A 23,667-nucleotide genomic window follows, 5' to 3' on the forward strand; every position below is an offset into this window, starting at 1 on the left:
GACGCAGTTGCTGTGGCAGTTTCTTTTGTAAACCTCGGCCTATCGTCACCTCGCGATAGATTTCTTATTTTTTTATTTTAGTCGTTCCTTTCTCCCCCCCCCCTGTTGTGGGTAAAGAGTGAGCCATGGCGGAGGACGTGTGCGAGGAGTACAAGTCGTCGCTGGAAGACTTGACCTTTAACAGCAAGCCGCATATCAACATGCTGACCATCCTGGCGGAGGAGAATCTCCCTTTCGCGTCGCAAATCGTCAAGATTATTGAAGCGCAAATAGCCAAGGTTTTTACAAACTAAACAATGTCATTTTGTCACGCGTGTGAGATTTTTTTTTAGGGGGCGGTTTTATTCGTTGGTTGTTTTGGGGGGAGGAGATGAGGTGTTTTATATTTTTTTTCGGGAGGAGGGCGACTTGAAACAAACATGGCCGAACGGCAGAGAGAGGGCCTCGAGTTGGAAAAAAAAACTAACACGAGGCTATTTTTTTTTTTACCATTTAAAAAAGCCACGGTCAAATGTTAAGTTAACGGCGGGGTTTTCTCACGAAAGCCACGCCATCCACACCGATTTTTTTTGTTACATTTTTTTGTTTAAAAACATCGGCTTGAGGGAGACGCGAAAGTCGAAATGTAATTCGTAACGTGATCGCGTTAATGTTAAATTGCCCTTGCGGCTTTTTTTGTGCGGGTAAAAAAGTTCGTACGCATTGTGGTTTTATCGCCGTGCCTACATCGTGTTACGCGAACATACTTCGTCACCGCTCATCAGTGCGGGTTTGGTGAATGGTATTCGACCGAGAATAACCAACATTCAAAGGGCGTTGTAGGTTTTTTTTTACGATGTCTCTGGTGATGGCGTGTAGTAGTATTTCGTTAAGTATCTTGCTACACATCGTCTTGAGTACACATCTGATGTGACTCGCATAAAAGTAAATAATTGTGAAATGCACTGATCCTTATAACAGGTTAACCATAGAACGCGTTTAACTAATAGTAAACATCCGATGGCGTTATATACAGCACATTTGGATATCCACTGGCTGGTTCAGGCCTCGTCTCTTGCGTGATCTTAGTATTAACACGACATTGCTAATTTGGCCGTCTAGTTGAGAAGTGGGCCAGTGGCTATAATTAAAGTTAATCACTGGGACATTGTCTTTACGTGTGCAAGTGCTGTGTACAATACAGCACGAGTGATTGCGACTGCTCTTAACGATGCGCCGATTTTAGGTTGAGTCCGTGCTTAACAATAATGCTGCTGTACGTAAAACGTAAGCAAATTACACGGCCTATTTCTATATCTCGCGTAATGTTAATGAAAGACTTGGTTTGACTAATTTCAAGGAAGGATGCGCCGCCGTTTGATTTGTTTAAAGGCGCGCTAAGGTCTTTATTTTTGAACGTTTTTATAGTTTAGTTAACGTTCTGGCCACCGGGTAGAGTTCACCATCTGGGACGAATCGTTACATTGTACCGCGCTGATTCCCAGTTTCGTCCATTATCTTCCCCGCTTGAGTTGACCAATTTACTACAAACTCGTGACCTCCACACGTGGTTGGGGTGGGGGTGTTGTAATTGTGGCAGATGGTTTTGCGGAAATCGTCGATGGTCGGTAGGGGAGTGATGGGCTGCATTTTAAATTCCTCGGCAGTAACTTACGAGGCCGTTGCTGAGACATTGGTGTTGGGACTTTAAACAAAGGTCTATGAAGTAACTTAATGTTTTAAGACATTTAAACACATCTTTGTTTTCGTAGCACAAGACTCGAAGAAGACTTGCCAACAATATCCAATTTGGATATGTATCTGTAAATGTGTACTTACAGATATATATTTATCAACTGTGTTTGCGTGCATGTATGTCTGTAGAGATAGCTAGGGATATGTACAGCCAGTATCGTATATATTGTATACGTTGCACAATATAGCAATCGATAATGACAGCTTTCACAGAGGCGGCGTGATGTAATGACTACGGGCGGGGTGAGTTCGTGTGGCCCCCCTACCGCTTGCATAACACTTCGTGTGTTTAAAATTCAACTTACTACAGCACTTGCCACGGGCGTTCAGTATTTAATCTGCGCCTGCGTGACTGGGTTTTTTTTCTGCCTCCCAAAGCAGCCGGTGTGATATTTGAAAAATATTTCCTTTTCTACCTAAAGTCTTATTATGAATTTTTTTGGTTCTAAAGTCAGCGGTTTAAACAAGAAAAGCGCACGTAACGAAGTTTAAAACGACAACAAAAAAAACCTCACGAGCGATAATCGAACAAAAGTATATAGATATTTTGCACTGTGTATGAAATAAAGAAAATAAACCACTGTGGGTGTGTTACTTTCCCTGGGACTCTGGAGCAAACAGTGTCTTTAGAGTCACGGCCGGGGGTCGACGTCTGTGCGTGGCCTCACAAAGCCCCTCACCACCCACCACCAACCACCCCGTGCTAACCGGTCTTAAGTTCCATCTCGCCTCGTGTTGTAGTTGGCAGTGTGCAGCAGCAAGGAGTAGCAATCATTTGAAGAATTTCCATCACCCCCCCTTTGCCCTCCCCCTGCTACCCACTTCTGCCTGCACTGGATTCGTTGGGCCCCTTCCCTGGCTGGAATCTGCCCAGGATCAACAATTCTTAGGCACCTCCGCCAGCATTTTTTTTATTTGTGTGTGTGCGTCTCTAATATAGATCCTTACACGCGGCTTTTCCCGGCTTTAGGACAGCTATAATCTCGGCCACTGTTTGGGCGACTCGTCGCCGGAGGTTGAGCTCGCGTAGGCAAATGTACAGCATGTTTAAAAGTTGATGTCCCGAGAAGACGGCGTTAATGTGTTCTAGACCCGAGGCTTTCGACATGGCAGCCATGCTGACATGGACGCTGACACCACCCCTCCCTACTCTGCGGAGTAGTAGCCACATTGACCGCGCGTTGGACTCTTAAAGCCCATCGAAATGTGTTGGGATGTGGCAGTTAAAAATTGCCTTGTGGCCACCATTTTCTCGGGCAATTTGAAAACAACACACCGTACGATGTGCTTTTGACGCACGCAAGCGCGTTGGGAACATGCTGTACTTTTGTGTGGTAGAGGGAAGGTCGTCTGCTGACCTGCGTCGTGTTCCAAGGTTAAATCCACGAATGTGGCAGCGCGAGCAAACCCAACAGCAACAACAAACAATCTCGGGCAAGCGTGCGTGCCACGGCAGCCTACGGCTGGCTGTAACCCCACAGCGTTGAGTGCACACACAGAGGTGAAATTCCCATCACTGGAAAAAACATTTCCTTGTACTCGCACGTTAAGCAGTTGGTGTTGTAAACTAATACCTGTGCAAGTAAACTGTGGTTTAAAAAAAAATTGGAATTTCACCCTGTTTGTGCCAGGGTCGGATTTAACCCAAGACAAATGGGGCTTTTGTGTATCAATGTTAGTGCAGACATCTTAAAAGCAAGCTTCTCTTCACGGCTGATGGCAGCAGCTTGGCAAGTTGCACTCCCCCCTCATTTCTCAACATCTTGTGGCCACCACCAACTGCTGCCCCTTCCCATACCAACATCCTCCTCTTCCCCTGAAACCTCAGCGCGCAGACTACAAAAGGACCCCACCCCTGGCAGTGCCCGAAGACAAAATCAAGACGTTAACCGTGGACACGGCTGAGAAGAGTGGCCCAAAGAAATCCTTGTTTTTCACGGTCGTGACCACTCCCAAGCTTGGGGCCCATCATCTTTGTAGTTGAGAAATCTTTGTCAAGTTGGGTCGCTCACCATTTTTTTTATGTTGGTGCAGTGACACCGATTTAGACCGGGTCGGTGGGGGGGGGGAATACGAAAGGTTTGATCCGCGTGGACCAGTTACAGTTCCGCTTTCTTGCGTCGACCAGCCCACGTGTTGCGGTGGTGATGGTGGTGGTCTGGTTTTTACGAGGGAATAAAAAGCCGGCTGCTCGATGCGGGGAATCTGGGACTGTTTCTGGACCACGTTGTGCGTGGCGTTTATCTCTCTCGTGTTGGGCAATTTGCCTGCGAGCAAAATTGCTTTTGTTTTGCCTGAAACCAAATTTCACGCGTTTGCAAAAATTGCCCCGGATTTTTGCATCGGTGGCTTTACAGTTATCGCAACTGTTGGAAACAATAACTATAAACTTTAAAAAAACATTGTCATTTCAATGTTGGCCTTGAGTTGCCGATAATTCCGTGTTCAACTTAATTCCAGCCGCGGATTCTCCTTTCTAAAACGCAATTTTTAGAAAACCGCCGTTTGCAGATTGTTAAAAAAAAGGAGGCCTTTTGGAGAGAACCGTGTTTGGGATGTTTGACACTCATGGTATGTGAAGTTGCGATTTTGCTATTTTCACAGGTGGCTGTGAACCCTGGCGTGGGGACGATCTTTTCCCCAACAGCAATGGAGTGTTTGGTTGTGTTTTTGGTTAAATTGTTTAATGGTTTGTTTGCGAAGCGGTTAATGTTTTTTAAATGCTAACAAAAAACTTGAAATTGGAAACTGCTATGCCGATGCATGTTTTTACCGGTTTAATGATTTAAGAGCAACTCCCAAGTGGTTAGTATTGTTCACCTCTCTCCAGTTGGTAACATGCAGCAACCAACAGCATTGCAGTGACCACTGCATTGATGCATTGAATATAAGAGCCTCATCGTTGGGATCCGTCGCTTTAAGTAGTGACAGTGAGCCCCCTGCGGATGGTTGACCGACTCAGGCGAACTATTGAAACCATTCGGGTTTTTTTTCTTCGATTGCCTAAGTCAAAGCACTGCTAGTTGGGTGTATGTACTACGTTGAACATCTTTCGCACCGTTCGTAGCCAACCGCAGGGGGCTGGGCCCAAGGACGACAAACTTAAAACGCAAAAAGTAGTTGTAATTATTGCGACGGTACGGAGTTTGTGCGCGCGCGCACGGCGAACATCTCTGCGCTCCCGCCGGTGTCGCGTCCTCAACGGTGCGAGTTTCTCTGTCTGCAGGCACCAGCAGGGGAGCGCCTTCCCGTGCTCTACCTCATGGACTCCATCATCAAGAACGTGGCCCAGGATTACCTTGCGTTCTTTTCGCACAACATTGTGACGACGTTTACTTGCACTTTTGAAAAGGTATAAATGAATGGCACCGTCAGCCCGTGAACTGTTACGCGATAAGAGTTCCATAAAATTCGGTGAAAGGTTTTTTTTTTTGGGGTGGGTAGCTGGGGGGCGAGTGAGTTTATTGCGGAACAGGGAAAGAAACGTATTTTGAGCCATCCCACTCTGTAAGAGATACATTTATCCGAGATCTTATCCATTCTGGCTCAACAAAAAAACCACGTCATTCTTATCGGACTTCATTTCTTCCCCCCCCCCCTCAGTTGAATTGGTCAACCAAGATGGAATCCCGAGTCCCCCGAGTTGAACATTGTCAGAATGTGATGTATAACTTTTTTTTAAACGACTCCCCAAGTAAATCCTTCAAAAAATAAAACCGCCTCGGTCATTAAACGAGCCGCTCGTTAAAACGTTCCTGAACGTCATTTGGTCTTCGGTTTTTGTGCCGGCTCTTGTTTTGTGCGCTCGCGTTTATTGCTCTGTAAAACTTGTCGAGTCTTGCACGCGTTAAAAGTTGCTGTCATTTCGTTAAAAAATACTGCTCTTTTTTTTTACTTGCGTGAAACGGTTGTGAATCTCTCAACACCGTGATCGCCAATGCGTTCAGTAACATACAAATCGTCGCTTCTTAGTCTCAAATGTGCCGTCGCCAAATTTCTCAACCGTAATTTTTTCGCGGTTGTGCCGCGCACGGCTCTCCGGCGCGGTTTTTCGGCTTGTGCCGCGGCTTTGTTCGGCGCGACATCCCGACGTTTCGCACCAAGTGCCTCGGTCGGGGGAGGAGGGGCCCAGGAGCCGAGGCGGAAGATGCTCCTGGCGAGAGCGACGCTTCGCGCGGAACGACGCCGCTGCACGACCCGGACAAAACCACGCCCGGAGAGCCGTCACCACCGCCGCTGCCTTGTATCTTTTCCGCGGCGAGCTGTGTGTAACGGTGCTGTGGCCGGGCGATGTCGGCGGCGGCGCCCCCCTCGCCTCCTGCGGTTCGAGTTTCGTGGTTTGAGCATTTCATCCCCTCTGTCGCGCAGGTGGATGAGAACACGCGCAAGAACATGTTCAAACTTCGCTCCACGTGGGACCAAATCTTACCGCCGAAGAAGCTCCACAGCTTAGACGTGCACGTCAACAAGATAGACCCGGCGTGGCCCATACGGCCTCCGCCCGCCTCCGCTAACACCGGCAGCATTCACGTCAACCCCAAGTTCGTAACCAAGCTGGTGAGTGGGTAGAGCCGCCGCTGGCCGGCTGACCTGCGCGCGTGTGTTTGTGTCGTACCGTGTGTTTTGGCGCGTCTTGAGATCTCACGCCGCTTGCTTGGAGCCTAAGTTTTAGCACTAGGCACATGGAGCGGCACGTCGGGCAATGCCGAAACGCCCCCACGGTACGAGCCAAAAAACGCATCGGAGAAGCCCCGGCATAAGTTGGGCGTTGGAAGCGTTGGCAAACCACTTGTGCATTCACACTTCCACTGGTATTTAAAAAAAGATATATTTTTTGACGTTTGCCATTAAAAGGTTCGATGTGTCTTGGGTTGCCCAACACCCGGAATTCGGTTTGACGAATTCCGGGTGTTTGGTCATCTCGTTTACACGATCCCCCCTCCCCGATAGAACGGTCGCCGGTGACAGTGGGGAGTTGTTTGACCGCGATTGTCTTCCCCCCCCGCAGCCTGAGGAGCCGAACCCTCCGGAGGCGGCCGAGGTGATGAGGCAGCAGCTGCTGGCGAAGCAGAAGCAGCTGCTGGAGCTGCAGCAGAAAAAGTTGGAGCTGGAGCTCGAGCAGACGAAGGCCAAGCTGGTGAGTGAGCGGCGCCTGCCCACGGGGCTCGTATTCTTTTTGGTTTAGAATCCGCGTTCTCTCTCCGGTCGTCAAATCCGCCGCTGGTCCGGTCGCACGGGGACACGGGAGCGCCCACCTCCGCCCACTCGCGTCGCCAGCGAGAGAGGGGCGTGGCCTCGCAGTGCCGGGCGTCGTCGGGTCCGGAATATTCCCTTCCCGAGTGATCCGCGCGTCGACGGACAAAACATCGCGTGCTGATGCTTCTCCTCTACAGATATCGCGTGTCATGCTGCATGGTTGTAAACGACCGCTCCGCTCTCCTTCACCTACCCCCTACCCCCCCACCCCGCAGGAGGCATCTTTGTCTGGGAACATCCCCGGAGCACCCAGGCCCCTGGTTGGCCACCGTCCCCCCTCCGTGCCCGTCCAGGAGATCAAGCCGCAGCCGGCGGCGCCGCTCTCTCACTCGCAGCTTACCACGAGCGCCGGGGGAGTTCCGGCGGCGCGGCACGGCACGGCCACCGTGATGGTTCACCCGGGGCGCGACCCGCGTACCAACCGCGACCCCCGCATGAACCGAGACCCCCGGCTGCAGATGACGCAGCAGCATCACGAGCAGCAGCAGCTGGCGTTGATGGAGGATCAAGTCAGGTTTGTAGTCTTTTCGAGGGGTTGATAGTCTCATTGGGTTTAGTGATCTGGGTTCATGGCTGCCTGTGCCGTGGTGATGGATGATTGACGTTCGCGTGCCGTGTGTTTTGTCGTCGATCCTCTACCCCAGTGATGCGAAGGAGACGTCGCCGGTGCCCGCTGCGCCGTCGCGCTCCTCGCCCTGCCGGGCGACGCCGAGCCCCGCCCCCCGGGCCGAGGGCGGCAGCCCCCCCGAGGTGGCGGCGGCGCCGGCGCGACCGGCCGCCGGAGCGCGCTCGTCCCCCGCATCGAAGCCGGTCGACAAACGGCACGAGGCGCCGGCGAAGGCGGCGGGCAAGCGGAGCGACGGAAAGGATCCGCCGTTCGGCGGCGAGCGGAAGAAGGAACCCTCGTCGGGCGGAGACCGGAAGAAAGGGGGCGACGCTCCCGACCCCAAGAAGATGGGCGACGCGTCCGGCAAGGACGGGCGCAAGGCCCCGCGCGATTCGGCGCGAGCGTCCGCCAAGCCGCGCGACCGCTCCCCCCCGCCCCGGCGGTCGTCCCCGTCGTCGCGCAGGAGGGGTCGGCGCTCGCCGCCCGCCTGGGCGCCGGGGAGCGGCCGCAGGAAGACGAGCTCCCCCCTTCCCGCGTCGCACGGCGGCGGCGCGCGCCACAAAAGCCCCACGCCTCCCCCGGCCGGGCCGGCGGTCGCGGCGGGTGCGGCGGCGGCGACGTCGGCCGCGGCGACGGCTCTGCCGCGGGCGACGGACAAGCGGCGCGCCAGCCAGTCCCCCGCCAAGGCGGCCGACTGGCCGACCAAGCGGAGGAATTTGGACTCTCCGCTCAGGGCCACGGGGAGCGACGCCGGCGCCGGGGGGAGCGGGCGGCGCAAGGGAGGCAGCCCCGGAGCGCCGTCGCGTAGCCGTGCGAGGGAGCGGGGGGAGCGCGGCGAGAGGGAGCGCGGCGAGGGCGTCCGTGGGAGCCGCTCGCCGATGACGGAGGGGCGGTTGCCGACGAAGAGGCGGAGGAGCCAGTCCCCCAGGTCTCCGCGAGGCCCGGCGGCCGCCGCCGCCCCCAGCGGCGCCGGCTCGAAGAAGACGACTCCCGAGAGAGTGCCGCTGCAGGCCAACCTGCCGGCGCGGGGACCGCACGGCAAGGCCGGGTGGGCGCCCGCTGCGAGGTACGGCACGGTCGCACTTGGTGCACGTCTCTGTGAAGGTTTCGCGACGCCACCCATCCCCCAGCGTGTTCACGCGTGCAGCGCTCGCTTTGAGCACCTCGCAAACGCGTCTGCCAAACGCGCAATAATCTTGCTTTATATTTATCTCGAGCCACCTTGATTTAAGGCGTAGTTTTAAAAGCGGTCGAGTGATTTAGATGGCAGGGGGGTGGTGCTGGGGAATGAGTGAATGGCAAGAGAGGGACACTTTAGCCGGGGGGAGGGGCGGTCACGGAAGGGCTACAGGGGAGGGACGGGAAGGAGTGGAGGGGGGAAGGGAAGAGGGGGGTAGGATTGGCCATTAATCAACATCTGGTTGCGGACTCGAGTCTTTCAATGTGAGATTCTGCTGTGCCCGTCCGTCTGAATGCCGCTGTGTGTGTGTGTTTGTGTGCGTTTGTGTGTGTGTGTTTGTGTGCACCCAGGGGGGCCGGCTGCGCCCCCCACCCACGGCACGGCCCCGAATGGCGACGCAACAACAAACGCGGTAGTGGTGGTGGTGGCGGCGGTGGTGGCGTTGTCGCCGGCGGTGGCGGTGGGGGGGCCCGGGACAAGCCCCCCGAGGTGGAGAAGGAGCCGGAGTACCTGGGCTCGCCCCAGTTCTCGCCCGAGCCCCCCCCCTCCGAACCCGACACTCCCAACGCCGGCGAGGCCCCCCACCTGCACAAGCGCTTCCGCCGCTCTGCCTGGGAGCAGTTCAAGGGGTGCGCTTTTGACTAATTTTTACTGTCTTGATCATGCTTGTCGTCAGCGATAGTATAATTAGCCGACATGGAAGAGGAGGTGTGTGTGCTTGTGCGTTTGTCTTTCTGTATGTGGGCTTGTGAATGTGCGTGTGGTGTAGGATTGTGGGGGGGCGGTAGTGCAGCAGTTAGTGCCACGCTCCGCTACGAAACCCGGCGGAACCCAAGTTCGATTCCCGCTCACGGCCAACAACGGTGATGATTATCTGAACCGGTCATGGGCCTCCGCTAGGTCGACTCGACCTCAAATAATTACGTAGAGCGGCATGCAGTTAACACCGTCGCTCGAGACTAAGGCGGCCGAGGCGTGGTGCTGGCCACCCACCCCCTCGAGTGCCGCACCGGCCTTCATAGGTGCCCGCTCGCTTGACGAGCACTTGCCCCGACAGTCTGTTAAGTTTACACGGGCGGGGGGGACCCTTTGTCTTTGTAGGATCCGCACCGGCCAGGAGAACCAACCGCAGCAGCAGCAGCGGAGGGACTCTTGGGGCGCGGGGGTCAGCGTCCACCGCCGCTTCCCGTTCCCCCGCACGCCCACGCAGCACCACCCTCGGCCCAGCACCGACCCCGAGCTGCACATCCCCAAGGAGATCACGCAGGCCAACAAGCACGAGCTGTTGCGCAAGGTGAGGGGAAGGGGGGGGGGGTGCCGGGGGGCCTAGGGGACGAGCGAGTTGGGGGTGGGAGAGGGGGGGGCCCACTGTGACCTTTTGTTGACGCTTCCCAACAGGGAAGGTTGACCCAGCGTCACTGCGCTTGCTCCGTCTGTTACGACGGTTTGACGTAAACCACATTTATTTTTGCCGCGCTCGCTCCGTCTGTCCGTCTACGGCGGTAGCTCTCGTCAAGTACGTACGTTTAACCTCTTTCGCACCGTACGTCGCCAGCCGTGCAAATCGGAGGTGCGGGGGAAGGACAAACTGTTGGCCGTGATCCGTCCGCCGTTGGGTGAAGACCTTGTTGGTTTTGCCCAGGCCGATATGCAGCGCGAGTCCGGCCTCATCACCAACGAGCAGCACATGCAGATGGTGCACCAGCTGAACCAGCTGTTCAAGCTGCGGCCTCGCGGCGACTCGGGCCCGCGGCCCCTCCTGTCCGAGGCCGACATGGCCTACTACCAGCACAAGGCGAGCCTCAAGCAGCAGGGCAAGCGGCCGCCCGGCGTGCACCCGATGGCGCCGGTGAGTGGCGCTTTGGCACCAGTCTCCGATGGCGGTGGTGGTCTATGTTGTGTCTGTCTCTGTGTCTCTGTGTTTGTCTCTCTCTCAAATTTAGCAATATTTCGAAGAACGTAATCAACCAGGTAGGGTGTTGACTGTTGTGTTAGCCAACTGTTGTATTGCATTACTAGGTTTTGTTTTTTCTTTCATTCCTACCTGATGATGGTTGCTTGAGTTGCAATCGAAACTTCGTATTCTATTATTTAATTTATTTATTTTCTATGTGACTTACTGAAATAACCAAAGAGTACGTGGTGGTGGTGTTTGCGTGTGTAGCTGGTTGTATGTGTGGGTGGTGGTGGTGGTGGTGGTGTGTGTGTGTGCGCGAGTATGGAGGTGGTGGCGATGATACGTCGCTGTGTGTACGTTCTGCTGTAGTAACTTATTTTCGACCGCCCCGCTGCATTTTTAATTCGCTCCGTCACTTTCCCGCAGCACGGGGAGCAGCAGCCCTGCGACGGCCCGCGGTCGTTGCAGACCCCTCCACCGCCGCTCCGCTCCCTCGCCGACGGGCCTTGGCACGGCCCGCACGCGGCCGAGTCCAGCGCCTTCGACAAGCGGCCCGGCAAGCAGCCGGTGCCGCTGCCCGCCAGCCCCGGTGGCGTCTCCCGCAAGCCCCTGCTGATGACTCCGACGCTGGGGCGGAGGCCTCCGCTGCTGGGACCATCGCCGAACCTGCGGAGGGGGGGACCCCAGCCGCCTCCGCCGCCCCCCGTTCCCGTTGCCGCGACCGCCGCCGCCGCTCCTGCGGCCGCCACCGCCGTGGCCGGCGGCGCGTCGACGGCCGTGGCCGCGGCTGCCGCTGGCGCGGACGAAGCCGCGGTGAAGAGGGAGGACGAGGAGCGAGGGCCGGCCGACGAAGGCAGCAGGGCGCGCCGGGAGGTGCGTAACGGCGTCTTGCGGTTGTCAGGGTGGCGGAGGTGGGGGGGGGGATGTGTCGGCTGGGGGGATCTTTTTGTCGGTCAAAATTGTGGTTAATTACCGTTACGGTTGCGGCAGCGTCGTCGGCTGAAATGACAATCGCGTTGTGTGTGCGCGCGTGTGTGTGTGTGGCGCCAGCAGCGAGTGGAGCTGCCCAGGGAGGGCAGCGCCGGTCCCCAGGGTCCCGAGCCTCCGCGTGTGAGGGGGGGGCAGCGTGGCGAGTGGGGTGGGGGGCCCAGGAGAGTGGGAACCCCCCCCGAGCACTGGGTTCCTCCGCGGGAGGTTGGGGAGCGCAGAGGCAAGTTTGAGAAGCTTCCCGGTGAGTGGGACACCCAGACGCGCACACAGACACACACACAGACACCAAGACACACACCCAGACACACGCACACACCCAGACACACGCACACACCCAGACACACGCACACACCCAGACACACACCCAGACACACCGACGCACACACCCAGACACACACCCAGACGCGCACACACCCAGACACACACTGCCGCACACACCCAGATTGTAAATGTTGTGGCTTTGCTCTCCAACACACCGGTGTAGTGCTGTACTAGTGTAGAGGTGTTACGGAGGGCTTAACAAACACACTGGGCATGGTTATCCCCGTACGCCGAGAGGCGCTTACATCGATGTCCGCACCTTTCAGCCTGGGGGGCTGACACGGAGCTGGGATCCCCCACGGCCCCACCCCTCAGTGGGGGAGTTGCTATATAAGGCGGTGAGCCGGAGGGCTCGGGGTTCAGTGTTCAGCCTTAACCAGTGAAGCAAGAAGACCGGCTAGATAGGCCCTGGGACTCCCCTGGCTCGCTGTCCTTCTCAGGACCGACCAGGGCAAGCCAGTGGCGTGGCCCCGAGAGTCCAGAGCCGATGCTCTTGTAAGAGCCGGTCTGGGGACTCAGGGTGCCGTAATCCCAGCTTAACCAGGGCTGGGTTAGCTAGCCTCCCCTAGCCCGGTAGTGGAGGACCTAGGAGTAGGCTAGCTGTGACAGAGTGTGGATCTCCCAGTTAGACGGGTGAAGGGGCCGATACCCCTTCAAGTGTTGTACATCTCGGCCTGTTATGTACTTTGTGCTTAATAAATAAGTGTGCCTCCAACTACGTCGTCCAAGTCTCCTGGAACCTACTACACTAGTAACGAATTGGTACGTTCTGTTTCCGTGACAAACCTTATCAATTGGCAGTATCGGGTGGTGGCGGGTTTAACAACACATTTCTATATTTACACGGTCTAACCTAAAACAACCTATATTTTCTCTTGAGTTTTAGTCGATTCACGCACGCTAGCTTTTACACGCACTACTTCTCTCGGAGGATTGCTCCGCTGGATAAAATATTTCCGCGGTTCGCAAGTGCGGATGTGCAAAATAGTCGGGCGCCCGTAAGTCGCGGTGGACTGCCTGCGATAACGATAGTGAGCCCCGGTCTCCTCAGGGTTGATGCCACGCAGGCAGCGGACGCGGTGTTCTATCACCGAGGTAACGTGGCGAGGCTCACGGAGCCGCAGGGAATCGCCGGCTCGCTTGAACGTCCTTTGTTTCGCGTCAGGCCCCGGCGTGGAGGAACTGCGGGCACGGCGCTCGCGCGACCCCTCGCCAGCGGTGGACGCCCCCTACGCCTCTCCGCACGGCCGCCCCTTCGACGGCGCCGACGGGTTCGGCCAACGTGGCGGGGCCGGCGGCGGCGGCTTCAACAACAACAGCAGCAGCAACAACAAAGACAACGACCCCCCCGGGTGGTGGCGCGACGAACCGCGCAGCCCTCAGCGCGACGACGAACTCCCTCCACGCCGCTTTGACGGGCCCCCTCACCCGCCCGGCCGGCCCGACGGTCCCGTCGACAGATTTTCCGACGGGCCCCCGGAGAGGTTCGCCGACGGCCCCCCCCTCGGCAGGTTCCCCGATAGGCCCGGCTCGAGGTTCGACGGACCCCAGGGGCCCGTGTTCGACGGGGGCCAGAGGTTCGACGGGCCCGCCTTGGATGGGCCAAACTTTGACGGGCCGCAAGGGTCCCGGTTTGACGGGCCGCAGGGAGGACCGAGATTCGATGGGCCACAGGGCGGACACAGATTCGACGGGCCGCAGGGCGGACACAGATTCGACGGGCCGCAGGGCGGACACAGATTCGATGGGCCGCAGGGAGGACCCAGATTCGATGGGCCGCAAGGACCCAGATTTGACGGCCCACAGGGTCCCAGATTTGATGGCCCACAGGGTCCCAGATTTGACGGCCCACAGGGTCCCAGGTTCGACGGCCCACAGGGTCCCAGGTTCGACGGCCCACAGGGTCCCAGGTTCGACGGCCCACAGGGTCCCAGGTTCGACGGCCCCCAGGGTCCCAGGTTCGAAGGCCCACAGGGTCCCAGGTTCGAAGGCCCCCAGGGTCCCAGATTTGACGGCCCCCAGGGCATGCGATTCGACGGACCCCAGGGCCCCAGGTTCGATGGGCCTCAGGGTGTGCGTTTCGACGGCCCACAGGGTCCCAGGTTCGACGGCCCGCAGGGCATGCGATTCGACGGACCCCAGGGCCCCAGGTTCGATGGGCCTCAGGGCGTGCGTTTCGAGGGACCCCAGGGCATGCGATTCGACGGACCCCAGGGTCCCAGGTTCGACGGCCCGCAGGGCATGCGTTTTGAGGGACCCCAGGGCATGCGATTCGACGGCCCGCAGGGCATGCGTTTCGAGGGACCCCAGGGCCCCAGGTTCGACGGGCCCCAGGGTGTGCGGTTTGACGGGCCGCAAGTGCCCCGATTTGAAGGGCCGCAGGGCGTCCGATTCGAAGGGCACCGCTTCGAGGGGCCTCGCATGCTGCACTTTGAGGGGCCGCAGTCTCATCCGGGGCCACGATTCGATGGGCCTTCGGTTCCTCGGTTCGACGGCCCGGGCGGCGCCGGGGCTCAGTTTGGCGGGCAGCAGCAGCAGCAGCAGCGTCAACAACAGGCCGCGTTTGAGGGGCCGCACGGGGGGCAGCGCTTTGACGGCGGGCCGCAGTTCGTGACGCAGCAGCCGGGCCACCAGACGGGCCCCTTTGGATTCCCGCCGGGTTCCCACCTCCAGGGAATGGCGATGGGGCCCAACGACCACCACATGGGCAACCTCGGCATGGGCATTCCTCAGCACGGCCAGCAGGTGAGCGCGTGTGGCGTTGCGTGCGTGTGGCGTTGCGTGCGTGTGGCGTTGCGTGCGTGTGGCGTTGCGTAAGTGTGGCGTTGCGTAAGTGTGGCGTTAGTGCGTGTGGCGTGAGTGCGTGTGTGGCGTTAGTGCGTGTGTGGCGTTGTGTGCGTGTGGCGTTGCGTGCGTGGCTTGCCAGCAGCGCTCTGCAGAAGCATCTTAAGGCAGTGGTTTCTCTTAACCTTTAATGCAGGCTTGCACGCCCCTTTGGTACTTAATCGTTAAAAAAAGTAATAGTGTTAATAAATACATAGGGTTTAAGGAAACAAAGTAGTCGTTTTATTGGTTCTTTTGGTAAAGTCACGTAGAAGGGAAGTAATAAAATAATAAAAATAAAACATAATAAAATAATTCTCACGATGTTTCGGCCACAACGCAAGCAGCCGTCCTCAGGTGAAGACCAGGTCTCTCGGGGAGACAGCGTCTGAATGAAACACCACCAGGCTTGGAGCGTCTATTTAAGCTGGGTTGGAAGGGGGGAAGTGCACCTTGACAAAAGAATTTGCATATCTGCGTTTTGGCCGAAACATCGTGATAATTATTTTAGTATGTTTTATTTTTATTATTTTATTACTTCCCTTCTACGTGACTTTACCGAAATAACCAAGAAGATGAATCCCTGCAGTCACGAAAGCTTTAAATCGAAATTTAAAGTAGTCGTTACTTACGTGCCCGTGCTAAATTTGCGTTTCGGTGATTTACCTTGGAACAAAATTCCGGCCACGTATCGCCACACCCCCAGGGGATGATGCCGTGATGCACCCAGGTTGATAAGAACCACTGAGCTAAGGCGTTCTACCTCCTCTCTCCGCAGCTCATGGGCATGGGACCCCGGCCGCACTTTGGCCCTGGGGCGGGCCAGCCGTTCATGCCGGCCTCCCAGGTGCAGGTGGCCATGATGTCCCAGGCCCTGCAGCACGGCGCCATGATCCGCGGGCCCATGCAGCAGCAGCACCAGCAGCAGCTCATGCAGCACCAGCATCGCATGTGTGAGTGGCTGCTTTCTTCCCCAATTCCCCAACGCTACCGCTCACCATTATCACTCGCCGCTACTCACCAATGCCACTCGCTACCACGACCACTTACTACCACTCACCGCCACTCATCAATGCCACTCGCCACCACGACCACTCACCACCACTACCATTCACCACTCACCGCCACTCATCAATGCCACTCGCCACCACCACCACTCGCTGCTTCTCGCCAATGCCACTCACCACTACCACTGATACTCGCCACCACTCACCAGTACCACTCGCCACCACCACTCGCCACCACCACTCGCCACCACCACTCGCCACCACCACTCACCACCACCACTCACCACCACTCACCGCGACTCGCCACCACTCACCAGTACCACTCGCCACCACTACTACGACCACTTACTGCTACTCGCGACCACTCACCACCACTCACCGCCACTACTCGCCACCGATCATCAATACTACTCACTACCACTACTACGACCACTCACCGCCACTAGCATCTAGTGCTGCGGTGACGTCGCCACCACCTGGTGGCAAACGGCGGCTGACGACGTTGCTTGTGCGCGCGTGTGTGTGTGTGTTTGCGTGTTTGCATGTGTTTGTCTGTCTGTGTGCGTGTGGCAGCGATGGGGCTGATGGGATCGGACAACCACATCGGCCAGGTGGACGTGAACTCGCTGTTCTCGAAGCTCGTGGCCTCGGGAATCCTGCAAGTCCAGACGACGACGACCCCCGGCACCGCCGGTGAGTGGAGAAGGAGAACCCCCACACCCCTCGTCGTTTGTACGCCCCCCCCCTCCCCGCGATCTCCGCGATGGTCTGTTTTTTTTCCTCCCCCCCCCCCCCCGCCTTAACCGGCGGGGTCGCTGTCCGTTGTGAGACGAAGTGCGGATAGCGCGGGACTGCTTCTAGTGATGTGTTCCGCTTGACCTGTCGTCCACTCAGGGCGGGGGGAGGTGGGGGCACAACTTCTCCTCCTCCCGCTCTGCCACAGACAGTAAATCTTCCGTCGTGTGGCGGTCAAACCGATAGTTTACATTTTCACGACCGGCATGCAGCAGCACAGTTGATTTGCAAAGCCCGGGCGAACCGTGCCGGTGGTGTTCTTGCGCGCTCATCGATGACCATTCTGAGATGATCGATCGACGCAGTTTATCGACGAGCGACCGAGACCCAGATTCGAACCCAGGTTCTTGGCAGTGTCCGGCGGCTCGCCGCGAGGTCACCTCCGAGCAGCCCGGCCACCTCTCGCCCTCTGACCCCACTGCACTTGTTTCTCTGACCCCGTTCCGCTCGTTTCTCCCTCTCGCCGCGAGGTCACCTCCGAGCAGCCCGGTCACCTCTCACCCTCTGACCCCACTGCGCTTGTTTCTCTGACCCCGTTCCGCTCGTTTTTCCCTCTCGCCGCGAGGTCACCTCCGAGCAGCCCGGTCACCTCTCGCCCTCTGACCCCACTGCACTTGTTTCTCTGACCCCGTTCCGCTCGTTTCTCCCTCTCGCCGCGAGGTCACCTCCGAGCAGCCCGGTCACCTCTCGCCCTCTGACCCCACTGCGCTTGTTTCTCTGACCCCGTTCCGCTCGTTTTTCCCTCTCGCCGCGAGGTCACCTCCGAGCAGCCCGGTCACCTCTCGCCCTCTGACCCCACTGCGCTTGTTTCTCTGACCCCGTTCCGCTCGTTTTTCCCTCTCGCCGCGAGGTCACTTCCGAGCAGCCCGGTCACCTCTCGCCCTCTGACCCCACTGCGCTTGTTTCTCTGACCCCGTTCCGCTCGTTTCTCCCTCTCGCCGCAGACGACGCTCGCAACGAGAGCAACGCTCGGGTGACGGAGGGGGCGGCCAAGAAAGCAGAGGAGGCCTCGAAAGAGGATGAGGAGGTGGACGAGGAGGAGGAGGAGGACGACGATGTCGACATGCCGGACCTCTCCGGCTTCGCCATCGAAGACCTCAAACAGTGAGCAGCGTCGCGTCGTTAAAACCATCGAGCAAGTTTATTTTGCCCCAGATGCGACCTAGCGACACATGATAGCGCAACGTAGGGGTTTATCATTATCACGTGGATATCTATATCAACAGCCAAACGCGTGACGTTGATTCTAAATGTGGAGGGGAAAAAAACGGAGGACCCGGAGAAAAAATCCACACGCGATCACGGGGATAGAGACACGCAAACTCCAAATATACAGCAGGCGTCATCAGGGTCGGGATCGAACCCACGACCTCGTGTAGACCAGGCGAGGTAGTTAACATCTCACCACGGAGAGAGAGACACGCAAACTCCAAATATACAGCAGGGCGTCATCAGGGTCGGGATCGAACCCACGACCTCCTGTAGACCAGGCGAGGTAGTCAACATCTCCTAGGTGTGGTGGTCGCTCACTCGGCAATGTTGGATGGTGACCCACTGTGTGGCGGGTATAGCAAGTAGGTTTGCCGATCTTATTTCTACTGATATTTTAATTATTCTGAAAAGTGTGTGTGTGTGTGCGCGCATATGTATGTATGTTGAAGTTCTTTCGCACCGTACGTTGCCAACCGTGCTAATTGGAGGTGCGGAAGGATAACAAAGTAAAACACAAAAAAGTATTTCTAAAGAAATGAGTTTGTTAATCTCAACGATTATTTCAATGTGGACAGCTCCCAGTGGCTCCCTAATATCGGAAGGAAGCGCATCTGAAAGTACGCGCTGCGAGGATGTCTTGCGTGTGTGTGTTTAAGTATACGTGAGTGTGTGTGTGCGTATTAATCCGGTTGCGTGCATGTGTGTGTGTTTAAGTATACGTGAGTGTGTGCGTATTAATCTGGTTGCGTGCGTGTGTGTTTAAGTATACGCGAGTGTGTGCGTATTAATCCGGTTGCGTGCGTGTGTGTTCAAGTATACGCGAGTGTGTGCGTATTAATCCGGTTGCGTGCGTGTGTGCGCGAAGGCGCTACGACGGGGTGGTGCAGCGCCTTTACTCGGGCATCCAGTGCTACTCGTGCGGCATGCGCTTCACGGCGCGCCAGACGGACGTCTACGCCGACCACCTCGACTGGCACTACCGCATGAACCGCATGGACAAGGACCTGAGCAAGAAGGTCACCCACCGCCGCTGGTACTACTCGCTCGTGGTAAGCGGCGCTCGCTGAATCGCTCGGTGGCTCGGAGACGATAACTACCTCCCCTGGTATGCAGGAGGTTGTGGGTTCGATCCCGACCCTGCTGAGGCCCGCTGTATATTTGGAGTTTGCGTGTCTCTCTCTCTCTTCCCCATGGTGAGATGTTAACTACCTCGCATGGTATACAGGAGGTCTCCGTCGCATCTCCCTTTTATACCGACACGAGGCCACGCCCCCCTGCTCGATCATTCTCGCCGACTCTGGACGCTCGCTCCACCGGCAGACTCCACCGTCTAATTCCGTCGCCTGACCACGCTCCCTTCTCGAACATTCCCGTGGCCACCAGTCCCTTCACACTCACAGCTGACTCCCCTGTCATTACCTCCTGTGGCCACCAGTCCCTTCACACTCACAACTGACTCCCCTGTCATTACCTCCCATGGCCACCAGTCCCTTCACACTCACAACCGACTCCCCTGTTATTACCTCCCGTGGCCACCAGTCCCTTCGCACTCACAGCTGACTCCCCTGTCATTACCTCCCATAGCCACCAGTCCCTACGTACTCACTACTGACTCCCCTGTCATTACCTCCCGTAGCCACCAGTCCCTTCACACTCACAGCTGACTCCCCTGTCATTACCTCCCGTGGCCACCAGTCCCTTCACACTCACAACTGACTCCCCTGTCATTACCTCCCGTGGCCACCAGTCCCTTCGCACTCACAGCTGACTCCCCTGTCATTACCTCCCATAGCCACCAGTCCCTACGTACTCACTACTGACTCCCCTGTCATTACCTCCCGTAGCCACCAGTCCCTTCACACTCACAACTGACTCCCCTGTCATTACCTCCCGTAGCCACCAGTCCCTTCACACTCACAACCGACTCCACTGTTATTACCTCCCATAGCCACCAGTCCCTTCGCACTCACTACTGACTCCCCTGTCATTACCTCCCGTGGCCACCAGTCCCTTCGTTCTCACTACTGACTCCCCTGTCATTACCTCCCGTAGCCACCAGTCCCTTCACACTCACAGCTGACTCCCCTGTCATTACCTCCCGTGGCCACCAGTCCCTTCACACTCACAACTGACACCCCCGTCACACCCCCGTCATTACTTCCCGTGGCCACTAGTGCATTCGTACTGTAGGCTGACTTCCGTCATTTCCTCCCGTGGCCACGAGTCCCCTCACACCGCAAGCCGGCTCTTGTCATTACATATGTACGTTGCACTTCTTTCACACCGTACGTAGCCAGCCGTGCTATGTATATGTGTACGTTAAACTTCTTTCGCACCGTAACCTACCCAACCTCGCTAAATGGAAAGGACGACAAACTAAACACGCAAAAAAGCGCACCTGGCCTGGCACAACCGCACTAATCGGATGTCAAACTCGTTTGCTCGGAGCTCTGTCCAACAACCCTTGACCTTCCGTCGTTTGCGCCGCCGTCGCCGCAGGACTGGATCGAGTTTGAGGAGATCGCCGATCTGGAGGAGCGGGCCAAGAGCCAGTTCTTCGAGCAGGTGCAGGAGGAGGTGGTCCTCAAGACGCAGGAGGCCACGCGAGAGAAGGAGTTCCTGAGCGTGCCCGCCGGGCCCGCCGGCGTCGAAGAGGTGCGCAGGCGCTCGCGAGGGCGGAGGGCGGGGAGGGGGGGGTCATCGTCGGTCGTCGTCGTTGCATGCCGTTCGTCTGTTGTTCATCGCCGTCGTTCACCATGCGGCGGCGTAGTCGCTGTTGCGTGCTCCGAGACTAAAGGGGCTGGTCCTCTGCGTGTGTGCTTGCTTGCGTGCGTGCGTGACTTTCCAGCTGTGCGAGATCTGCCGTGAGCAGTTTGAGCAGTACTGGGACGAGGACGAGGAGGAGTGGCACCTGAAGAACGCCGTCAGGGTGGACAGCCGGGTGAGTTGGCGGTGCCCGATGGGTCAACGCACGCTCGCACACAAAAACAGAGCTCCCGCGGTGTAACCTTCACAGACTGTTAGTGCTGGTAGCGAGCGCCTGTGAATTGAAAGGGCATACGAGTGATCGGTCAAGGCGCACGCGCCGTGAAACTGTGCGCCATCGCGCTGATCGTAAACGAACGCGAGGCGCGCGAGTGATGCCCGAATCACCCTGACTCCCCCCCCCCCCCGTCTCTCGTGTTGCAGACGTTCCACCCGACGTGCTACGAAGACCACAAGGATGTGAGTACACCCACCTCGCCCCGCCCTGCCTATTGGGGCGTTTCCATTGCACACACACACACCACCACACACCCACCACACACATACCACACACTCACACATCACACACACCACACACACCCCACACACACCACCCCACCACACACACCACACCCCACACACACCACCCCACCACACACACCCCACCACACACACCCCACCACACACTCCCCGCTCAAACTCTCCACGGACCACACCGTGTAGACACACCCACCCACACGTGGACAGTTTAGAGAGCTTAGTTTTGCGTTTTGGTCAATGTGAGATTTATTTTGTTGTGCGTTGGGGAGTGATGTGCATCGGTGACCCTCCCCCTCCCTGTCCACCTTCCGTGTCCGCCCTCCCTTCCCCCCCCAGTCGTCATTTGACCTCACTCCGACTCCCACGACCTCCATGCAGGAGAACCCGCTCGAGTGCGCACTGAGCGACGCTCGCGAACCCGGCGTTGTTGACAACGATGGCGCCGCCGACGCCGTCCATTCGGCGTCGTTGGTCGCGTGCGGCTCCCAGGACTCGGCGCTGGGCAGCTCGCTGGAAATCTCCCCGTCAGACTCGGCTCCGCAGGACGCTGCGCCGTCGCGGGAGAGCCGTCCGACCGGGGTCGCGGTGGAAGCCGGCGGAGACGCCGTCTCCGCGCCGGACGGCGCCGACGGGGGCTCCGACCGGGCGGGCGAACGGCCCGCCGACGCCGCGGAAGCTGCCGGTAACGCTGCTGTTACCGCTGCCAGTACCACCGCCGGTACCGCCACCGCCGCCACCGCTTCTCCCTCGCCGCCGGGCGGCACCGAGGTGTCGGTGCGACCCGCCGACGTGCAGGTCAAAATGGAGATGGAGTGAACATTGCGGCGTTGCGTTTGACGTGCCAGGCCCGCTGCTGCCGCCGCCGTGTGCTGTGAGGGCCATCGAATTAAAAATGCGAGGCGGGTGAAAAGCGGTGGTCGGCCGCTATCCTCATGCCCGCTTGCGATCTGTTTATCGGCGCGGTTTTTATTTTTTTCTCCTCAAAAGAAATGTCTCAAAAGAGTGAGTCGGACCCACCAAACGCACGCAAGTCTTGCCGAGGCCGCTGCTGCTTTGGGGTTTCTTTCGGGCCCGCAGGAGGACGTCCGTTTGCGTGGCAGTGCGTGACGCGGCTGCCTCATGTGCGCGTACGGCGCACTTTACTTGAACCGCCATCTCGGTCTTAAGAATACATTTTCTTTCGTTAACTCACCGAGAAGGGATGAAACCCATCCCATCTCTCGGGAACGTAGCCCCCTCCCCCCCCCCCCCCCCCTTGCTGAACAACTTCCCGCGACTTGGGCAACTTTGCACTGCAGGTCGCGAAATCCTTGCCAAGCGATCGGGGAGAATTCGAGGCACGTTGGGGAGTTCATTTCTGTGAGCGGGCAGACTCCTTTCCCCCCCCCCCAACCCCCCACCCCGCGCGACGACTTGTATACATGTGTATATGCGGCAGAAATCTGTAAATTATTATTACCGTTCTGAGAATAAAGATATTTTTGATAACCGCCTGGTGTGAGCGCCCAATTGTCGGCCCGGGTGGGCACGAGCGAGTGGGTGGCGAATTCGCCTGCTGGTAGCTTCTTTGTTGTGGCTGTGACCCCCCCCTTCCCCCCAGTGTGGCTTGCAGGGGGATCGGTTCATTCGTCCGCTCGACTGAACACGCAGCGCTAACCCCCCCCCCCACCCCCCCTTTCGTCCGTGACGGCTCATGAAGTAATTTAGCCAAAATTGAAGCTGCGAAATTTTTTGTTGTCGTGTTTCTCAAGATGCTTTAATGGAATTTTAAAAATGATTTGCTAAAATGCCGACTTTCTGCCCCCCCTCCGTGTGTGCGCGTTTTAAGCGTTTGGTTATCGCGTTCTGTGTGCACGCGGCTACGTGGTTTGTGGCGAGTGCGCGAATAGACGCGGCTCAGACCCCCTCCCGAGGCGTTTCGAGGCGAACCTTTGGGAGCGATTTGACAGAATGGCGTCCTTGGCGATCGCCGGTGAACGTGGGATGGGAGGGAGACAAACCCAGCGAGGATGTGGTCGTTGCGGAACGCGTGCGCTGTGTGTACCGGTGACTTACGAGTCGTGTCGAGGTGTAAATACAGCGCCCTTGCTTTAGTTAGCTGTCAGATTTAAGTTTTACGAATTTAAGGGCGACACCAGTGGCGTCGTCGCACTTGAACACCACCACACACCCCCCCCCCCACCACAGGTTTTCAAACATTGCCGGCGATTCGTGTAAAACACATTCTTCGTTCAATAAAAGTACGCCGAAAGTGAACAACGTCCTTCTCGTGCTTTGTGTGAATGGAGTTGTGAGTGTGCAAGCAATGGGGGAGCCCCCTCCCCCCCCCCCCCCGTGTGCCTCGTAGTGGGCCTGGTGGCTCACCGCCCATAGGGGGCCTCAGCGCTTTGTCGGGGACACTGTGTGAGACGGGTTCGCTATCAACCCGTGATTGGAACCTGACGAGAGAGGGGTTTTAGACTCGGGCCTGCGCGCTGTAAGGAGTCGCGAATTGGCCTTGTGCGCGTGGTGGTGATCAAAATCCCTGATTTCGATCGGATCATTGGGGTTTATTAGTCAT

General features: G+C 57.4%; 1 protein-coding gene across 1 annotated transcript; it reads left to right on the forward strand.

Annotated features, from left to right (window-relative positions):
- On the forward strand, nt 1-23,362 carry PCF11 (PCF11 cleavage and polyadenylation factor subunit). The gene is made up of 20 exons (XM_061575839.1): nt 1-278; nt 4,961-5,086; nt 6,103-6,291; nt 6,743-6,871; nt 7,206-7,504; nt 7,635-8,663; nt 9,128-9,406; nt 9,879-10,071; nt 10,420-10,626; nt 11,101-11,547; nt 11,728-11,905; nt 13,151-14,730; nt 15,587-15,761; nt 16,389-16,508; nt 17,555-17,714; nt 18,688-18,871; nt 20,322-20,477; nt 20,671-20,763; nt 21,012-21,047; nt 21,444-23,362. Exons 1-20 carry the CDS (start codon nt 126-128, stop codon nt 21,921-21,923), a joined length of 6,213 nt encoding a protein of 2,070 aa, XP_061431823.1. The 5' UTR covers nt 1-125; the 3' UTR covers nt 21,924-23,362.
- The last annotated feature ends 305 nt before the right edge of the window (nt 23,363-23,667 follow it).

The sequence above is a fragment of the Lethenteron reissneri genome, chromosome 59 (assembly GCF_015708825.2).
Source record: "Lethenteron reissneri isolate LAM-NWPU_2019-01 chromosome 59, ASM1570882v1, whole genome shotgun sequence".
In the NCBI taxonomy this organism is placed as follows: domain Eukaryota; kingdom Metazoa; phylum Chordata; class Hyperoartia; order Petromyzontiformes; family Petromyzontidae; genus Lethenteron; species Lethenteron reissneri.

Excerpts from the sequence above, each read along its gene's own strand:
- PCF11 (XM_061575839.1), top strand. The coding sequence starts at position 126 with ATGGCGGAGGACGTGTGCGAGGAGTACAAGTCGTCGCTGGAAGACTTG. Across the intron at positions 15,762-16,388 it reads GCAGCACCAGCATCGCATGT|CGATGGGGCTGATGGGATCG; the intron begins GTGAGTGGCTGC and ends TGCGTGTGGCAG. Across the intron at positions 20,478-20,670 it reads GGCCCGCCGGCGTCGAAGAG|CTGTGCGAGATCTGCCGTGA; the intron begins GTGCGCAGGCGC and ends GTGACTTTCCAG.